This window comes from Sprattus sprattus (assembly GCF_963457725.1).
Source record: "Sprattus sprattus genome assembly, chromosome: 10".
Taxonomy (NCBI): Eukaryota; Metazoa; Chordata; class Actinopteri; order Clupeiformes; family Clupeidae; genus Sprattus; species Sprattus sprattus.
In genome coordinates, this window is record NC_137908.1 from 7,033,895 (window position 1) to 7,041,394 (window position 7,500).

The 7,500-nt window shown below is 45.4% G+C and overlaps 1 protein-coding gene across 4 annotated transcripts in view; it reads right to left on the reverse strand.

Moving 5' to 3' along the window:
• Positions 1-7,500, reverse strand: part of kcnab2a (potassium voltage-gated channel subfamily A regulatory beta subunit 2a) — a gene marked incomplete at its 5' end in the record, with an annotated part of 137,838 nt that overhangs the window by 32,910 nt on the left and 97,428 nt on the right. For all 4 annotated transcript variants that reach the window (XM_080845718.1, XM_080845717.1, XM_080845715.1 and 1 more), the window contains one exon: positions 2,081-2,124. In XM_080845718.1, the coding sequence (XP_080701844.1) occupies positions 2,081-2,124 (44 nt within the window). The remainder of the gene's footprint in view (positions 1-2,080; positions 2,125-7,500) is intronic.

A 7,500-nucleotide genomic window follows, 5' to 3' on the forward strand; every position in this document is an offset into this window, starting at 1 on the left:
GTGAAGGAACAGAAGAAAATTCAAAATTAAATCAATATTTGGTGTGACCACCCTTTGCCTTCAAAATAGCATCAATTCTTCCAGATACACTTGCGCAGTTTTTGAAGGAACACGGCTGGTAAATTGTTCCAAACATCTTAGAGAACTAACCACAGATCTTCTGTGGATGTAGGCTTCCTAAAATTCTTCTGTCTCTTCATGTAAACCCAGACAGACTCGATGATGTAGAGATTAGGGCTCTGTGGGGGTCATACCATCACTTGCAGGACTTTCTGTTCTTCTTTAAGCTGAAGATAGTTGTTAATGACATTGGCTGTATGTTTGGGGTTATGTTCCTGCGGCAGAATACATTTGGTGCCAATCATACGCCTCCCTGATGGTATTGCATGATGGATTAGTATCTGCCTGTATTTCTCAGCATTGAGGACACCATTCATCCTGACCAAATCTCCAACTCCACTTGCAGAAATGCAGCCCCAAACTGGAAAGGAACCTCTACCATGCTTCACTGTTGCCTGCAGACTCTCATTATTGTACCTCTCTCCAGCCTCCAGCGAACAAACTGCCTTCTTCTACAGCCAAATATTTCTAATTTTGACTCATCAGTCCAGAGCACCTTCTGCCATGTTTCTGCACCCTAGTTTCTATGTTTACGTGCTTAGTTCAGTCACTTGGCCTTGTTTCCTTGTCGGGGTAGAGCTTTTTGGCTGCAACTCTTCCATGAAGACCACTTCTGGCCAGACTTCCCCGGACAGTAAATGTCTGTACCTGGGTACCACTGGTTTCTGCCAGTTCTGAGCTGATGCCACTGTTTGAAATCTTCCGATTTCGAAGGTAAATAAGCTTGATGTGTTTTTCATCAGCTGCATTAAGTTTCCTTGGCTGAACACTGCGTCTACGATCCTCAACGTCTTCTTCAAAAGAGCTGGAACTGCACATTTTGAAACCCCTGTCTGCTTTGAAATCTTTGTCTAGGAGAGACCCTGCTGATGCAGTATAACTACGTTGTGTCTTGTTGCTGTGCTCAGTCTTACCATGTAAATGGATAAAAAATAAACATTTATTGTTTACATTTTTCAAAGCATTCTTAGTTCATAGCATTTTTTCACACCTGCCTAAAACTTTTGCACAGTACTGTATGTCTACTGCAGTACTTTTGCAATACTGTTACACAGCAGTGCACATACAGCCTGTCTGTCTGTCTGCCTCTTGCCCTCACACTCAAAGTCAGACAGACAGACAGACAGACAGACAGTGAGGGGAAAAAAGACGAAAGACGTGAGTGCTGTATCTTAGTAACATATCTCATTACCAGAGAGAGAGACAGAGAATCAAATGGGAGTGAAGTGTGTGTGTGTGTGTGTGTGTGTGTGTGTGTGTGTGTGTGTGTGTGTCTGTGTGTCTGTGTGTGTGTGAAAAGAGACTATGTGATTAGTGTGCTGCTGCGGAGAGGAGTATGGATGAAAAACCAGTCAGATTGATTGGCACATGATACAGATAACAATAATAAATCACATTTATGTAGCGCTTTTCACAGTTCTCAAAGATGCTAAAGATGAAGATGAAGATGAAGATTAGGCCCCCAGGGAGACTGCAGAGATGATTAGGAGACCGTCTGATTCACTATTCACTCAAAAGGCATAACAACAAGCGCTAACGAGCTACAACACACTTGTAAGAGACAGTAACACAGACAGACACATGGAATTTCTTCCTGCTCCTACAAGAACAAGTGAGAATCTCAGACGCTGACATCAGGACTGACACTTTCTAAGACGATTTCACACAAATTCGAGTAACAACATACTTTGTCGTCTCCTAAGCCCGTCATCCCAGGCCCTCTAATCTGCAGCTGCTGCCTCTGTGGAGGGGAGCAGAACTATCGCTCTCTCCTTCTCTCTCTTTCTTTCGCTCTCTCTCTCTTCTTCTCTCTCACTATCCTTCTCTCTCTCCTTCTCTCACTCACTCTCTCTCTCCTTATCTCTCTCTCTTTCTCCTTCTCTCTCTCCTTCTGTCTCTCTCTTTTTTGCTCTCTCTCCCTCTCCTTCTCTTTCTCTCTCTCTCTTTCTCTCTTACTTACCCAGCCCAAGGCACGACACTCTCAGCCCCGACTTCCCCAGGTTTCTGTCAGAGAAGAAGAGAAGAAGAGAAGAGAAGAAGAAGAGAAGAGATCATTACAATCATGTTCACATGTTCTCACACTCACGTCTAATCAAAGGAAGGGGTGAGCTTCAGATGTTGACATGAGAGACGCAATTCAGTTTACAATGATCTCAATCACTTCTCCAGCACTGGAGCTCTTAAACGTGCAGCCTTTCGGTTGTTTCTGTGTGTATGTGTGTGTGTGTGTGTGTGTGTGTGTGTGTGTGTGTGTGTGTGTGTGTGTGAGAGAGAGAGAGAGTGTGTGTGTGTGTGTGTGTGTGTGTGTGTGTGTGTGTGTGTGTGTGTGTGTGTGTGTGTGTTTGTGTGTCTGGAAGCACACATGAGTGTGTGCGCAACCACTCAAGGGGGATTTGGAGACCTTTCCCCTGCCTGCGTATGGGGGATATGGGTATGGGCAGGCACTGAGGCCCCCCAGCATCGCCCTAGAGATCGCCCTGGTTACTGTTGCCAGGGGATGGCATGGTTATCCAGGACGTTTGCAGGAGGGGTCTGAGAGAGCTAGAGAGAGAAGAAGAGAAGGACCACGAATACAAGGATGGGGGAGAGATGGGGTAAAAGGGGGAGAGAAAGTATAGGGAAGGGAAAAAGAGAGGGACAGATAAAGAAGGGGAAAGATGAGGGGAAACAAACAGAAAGCAGAGAGAGAGAAGAGTAGAGAGAGAGAGAGCAAAGAAGAGATATAGAGAGTAGAGAGAGAGAGCAGAGGAAAGAGAGAGAGAGCAGAGAAGAGAAAAAGAGCAGATTAGAGAGAGGGCAGAGTAGAGAGAGAGAGAGAGAGCCGAGAACAGAGAGAGAATTACAGAAAGCAGAAAAAAAAAGACAGAGCAAGAGAGAGAGGGACAGGGGACAGACAGAGAGCGGCAGGAAGAACATGAACCTCCAGGCCATCAGTACCTCTGTGAACCCTCTTAAACAGCACGACAGCCACCGTGCGTGTCCGAGTGTGTGTGTGTGTGTGTGCACACACGAGTTTGTATGTGTGTGTATGTATTTGAGCGTGTGGTTGCTTGTATGTGTGTGTCGATGCCTTGTATGGTGCTGTTTCTCACACGCACAGACAAACTTTTAAGTATAGCCTAAAGAAGCACATTAGTGACACACAAGCACTGGAACCAAAGGCACAACTCTTTTTGACGCTAATGTGACTGTCAATGTGTGTATATTGATGTGTGTAAGTGTGTATGATGTTTATTATGATGTGTGTATGAATATATGTATGTGTGTACGTGTGTTTTATGAGTTTTCTATGAGTGCATTTGTGAATGCAAGCCATAAAGGGAACCACTTCAGTCCAGCAACTTTATTTGATGCAGCACGGCTCTTTGACATGTTGGCACTTTAAATGGGTAGAAAGCCTTCTCAAACTCCTGATTCAACACTGATAACATTTACATTTACATTTAGTCATTTAGCAGACGCTTTTATCCAAAGCGACGTACATGGAAACTGCATTTTATACATCAGGAGCAGTAAGGGCAAGTTCAGTGTCTTGCTCAAGGACACTTACACACTTGGTTAGGAGGAGAGGGGAATCGAACTAGCAACCTTCTGATTACTAATCGACTCCTCTACCTCCTGTACCACTGGCACATGATGAGTCATAGACATAAGTGACAGCACACACTCATCAGCGATCTGGAGGTGGCATGGTGTGCAAAAGTAACACTCTGATTTTTTTATAAAGAGCAGGACTGTTGAAAAGTATACACAAGAACACACAAACATTCACACACACACACACACACACACACACAGAAATACCTTAAACAGAATTCTTGAGCCGATAATATGTGTATGATTTTAGTTTTTGCAAGTATGTGTGTGTGCGTGTGTGTGTGTGTGTTCACAGATAAATCCGATGTATGCCCATTGCGCAAAGGGATTAAGGATGATGTAACAGACTGTCTGTGTGTATGAGAGTGCCTATGTATGCAATGTGATTGTGGGAGATGAGAGTATGGTGTTCCTGCATGTGTGCCTGTGGTGTGTGTGTGTGCTTGTGGTGTGTGTGTGTGTGTCAAACAGAATTCCAGTTGTGTGTGTGTGTGTGTGTGTGTGTGTGTGTGTGTGTGTGTGTGTGTGTGTGTGTGTGAAACAGAACGCACGAGGGAGTGTGTGTGTGTGTGTGTGTGTGTGTGTATATGTGTGTGTGTGTGTGTGTATATGTGTGTGTGTAAAACAGAACGCACGAGGGAGTGTGTGTGTGTGTGTGTGTGTGTGTGTGTGTATATGTGTGTGTGTGTGTGTGTGTGTAAAACAGAACGCACGTGTGTGTGTGTGTGTAAAACAGAGCGCACGTGTGTGTGTGTGTGTAAAACAGAGCGCACGTGTGTGTGTGTGTGTAAAACAGAACGCACGTGTGTGTGTGTGTGTGTGTGTGTGTGTGTGTGTGTGTGTGTGTGTGTGTGTGTGTGGTTAGGGTTATTATCGTGTAGGAGTGTTGCGGGGGGACTCAGTAGGGAAGACAAACGGCTGTGATTTCTGGCACTACAGCAAAAGGAGCTCTTTAATTTGATGCAAGCATCAGCATACCAGTCTTATTTTATTGCTAAACCAAACACAGTAAATTATGTGTAGGCTCAAGCCTGTGTGTGTGTATGTGTGTGTGTGTGTGTGTGTGTGTGTGTGTGTGTGTGTGTGTGTGTGTGTGTGTGTGTGTGTGTGTGTGTGTGTATATATGTCTCGGTGCTGCAGTAGTGCAGTCCTTGCGTGTGTCTGTAAACAGCACCCATGTCACAGCTATATAATGATGCCTAGGCTACATGACAGTAGCGCTGTTGTCTGTGGGTGCCGACTCTGAGCTTTCCCCCACCTCTGCATATTCTCAGCAGGACCAGAGAACATGACATGTGACAAATACTCCAGGTGACCACGGGGGTGAGATGGAACTCAAACTGCAGCATTCTCCCCGTTTGGCGTTAATGAACAAGACAGAATCGGGTCGACCCGGCTTAGTGACGCAAACACATTTGCCCCGTGAAAAACACCAACGGCATCACCCCCTATCGATCTGTTGCTTTTCCTGACATCTCAAAACACCCTTATCTGTCTTAAAGCTTTTGCTGACTGAGTTCTGGCACATTCCTTTAAAGTAACGGTGTGTAGCAATTGTACTTCAGGGTTAGGGTTAGGAACAGCAATTTTACCTAAAAATAACAGTTAAAAAAATTGGGGCGCTACAATGACGTTTAATATGGAGAATGGCCTCTGTGCCATTGCCATACCAGGGTCCGTAGGCATATTACTGCGCTATGTAGGTTTCTGAAAGCTGCCCGGGTACTACTCTCTGTCGGACTAGTACGTCACTTATTTGCCATCTTGCTTTGTCTTGTGTTGCACTTGCTTGATGTTTGACTGTGTTAGGAACGTTTTTGACTCAATAGTTTGACATAGTGTCAAAGTAATCAAATTTCAACAGGTTTTGCTAGGTTTGGCCTCTAGCATCTCGTTAGCGATGAGCGATTCCTCTGTTGTGCTGCTTTAACTGGCTCCATTGATGTCCACGTGTCATGCCCATTTCTCCCACACTGACAAGCAGCTTTCAGTAAAGAAAACGATCAGAGCATCAGAGCTTGTTTATTTCAGAATAGTATGCTGCCACCATATATAGTACTGTGGAAGCTGAGTTTATTTCTGTGATTCTTATGTGTTATTACATTTATTTTGATATAAAATGAAATTCTGATTTTGACAATGATTATAGATGTATTATGATAACAAACTATATTGCTTGTATGTTAAGCCAGAAGTCCAAAAATCAGAAGCCAGAATTATTCAAGAGCAAACGTGAACCCAAAAATAGCACGCTTCAAGTATGCCGTTTAAAACTAATGGAAAAATGGTGTTCTTCTGCTTCAGTTTTTACACATCTCCAGAAGCTGTGCCTAAAAAAAGTAGGCTATGTTTTTGGCTTAAGTGGGCCAGTCTAGGCTCGGAATAGTGCACCCCTGGTGGACACAAAGTTGATAAAACTTGGATAAACTTGAAAATCTACTACACACACTCCCAGGTAACCACACTCCCAGGTTTGCAAACATAAGCTCTTTCCTTACTGAGGAGTCCATGACTTGACATATGAGACTCATTTGAGTGTGTGTGTGTGTGTGTGTCTGTGTGTGTGACAGTGAGAGAGAGAAAGAGAAAGAGGGACTGGGAGCTGTCATCCTCTTTTTCTCTCTCTTCTTTCTCGCTTGCTGTAAATGTGTGTGTGTGTGTGTGTGTGTGTGTGTGTGTGTGTGTGTGTGTGTGTGTGTGGGGACTGAGCCCTTTGTCAGCGGTGTGTCGTGCTGAATATTTCACAGCCCAAAGCCTGAATACTGCATGATGGACAAGGGCCATCGTCCGCAAGGCCAAGGCACGCCAACAGTGAGCCAGGCCAGGCCAGCGGAGGAGCGAGAGAGAGCTGGCCAGATCGGGTTCATTTTTAATCTCCTCCCGACACGGTGGAGAGAGAGAGGGAGGAGCAGGAGGAAATCAGAAGGAAAGAGGGAGTGAGAGAGACACAACGGAAAAAGAGAGAAGAGAAATTGCAGAGAGTGTGAGAGAGAGTTGGGGAGAGAGAGAGAGTGTGTGAGAAAATGAGAGAAAGAGAGAGTAAGAGAAGAGTTGATGGTGGTGGTGGTGGTGGTGGGGTGGGGGGGGGGGGGAGAGGCAGCCCAGCACACGCTAGAGACTGAAAGTGAAGGATGCGGACCAACTCCAGCCAGTAATGAGCAGAGGACAGTTTCTTTACCCTCGTTCTTCCCCCCTTCGAATCGCCACAGATAGCAAAAGAGAAAGAAAGAAAGAGAAAGAAAGAAAGAGAAAGAAAGAGAGAGGGGGAGGGGGGGCACTGCTGCTGACTCATGCCCCCATGAGGGCTTATTACCCCCTCAGTAGTGTTGGGCAGTGAGTGTTTGCCCTCAGGCACAATGTGTGCACCAACACAGGGCTCCTCGGAGTCCGCTCCTCCTCTCCTCATCTACTCCGCCCGGGCTCTCCTCCTCTTCTCGATGCCCATGTAAGCTATTCTGGGACGTGAGCACGGTTTGTTTTCAGGGATGTATCTACTCATTAAGCTTATAAAACTTTTACATCCATTCATTGGGGCCGATGACCTCCCCACTCGCTCTGCCTATTAGAGAGATGCTGTTACCCCCGAGCGATTTATGAGGCAGACTGGAAGTACACAGATGTGCGAGCCTGGTATCAGTATCAAGAGAGTTCCCCACCCTGGTATCGGTATCAAGAGAGTTCTCCGCCCTGGTATCAATATCAAAAGAAGTCTCCTGTCTCCTGTAATACCATCAGATGCCGATTTCAACACGTCTTTGATATATAGGTTAAATGCACAGTCCT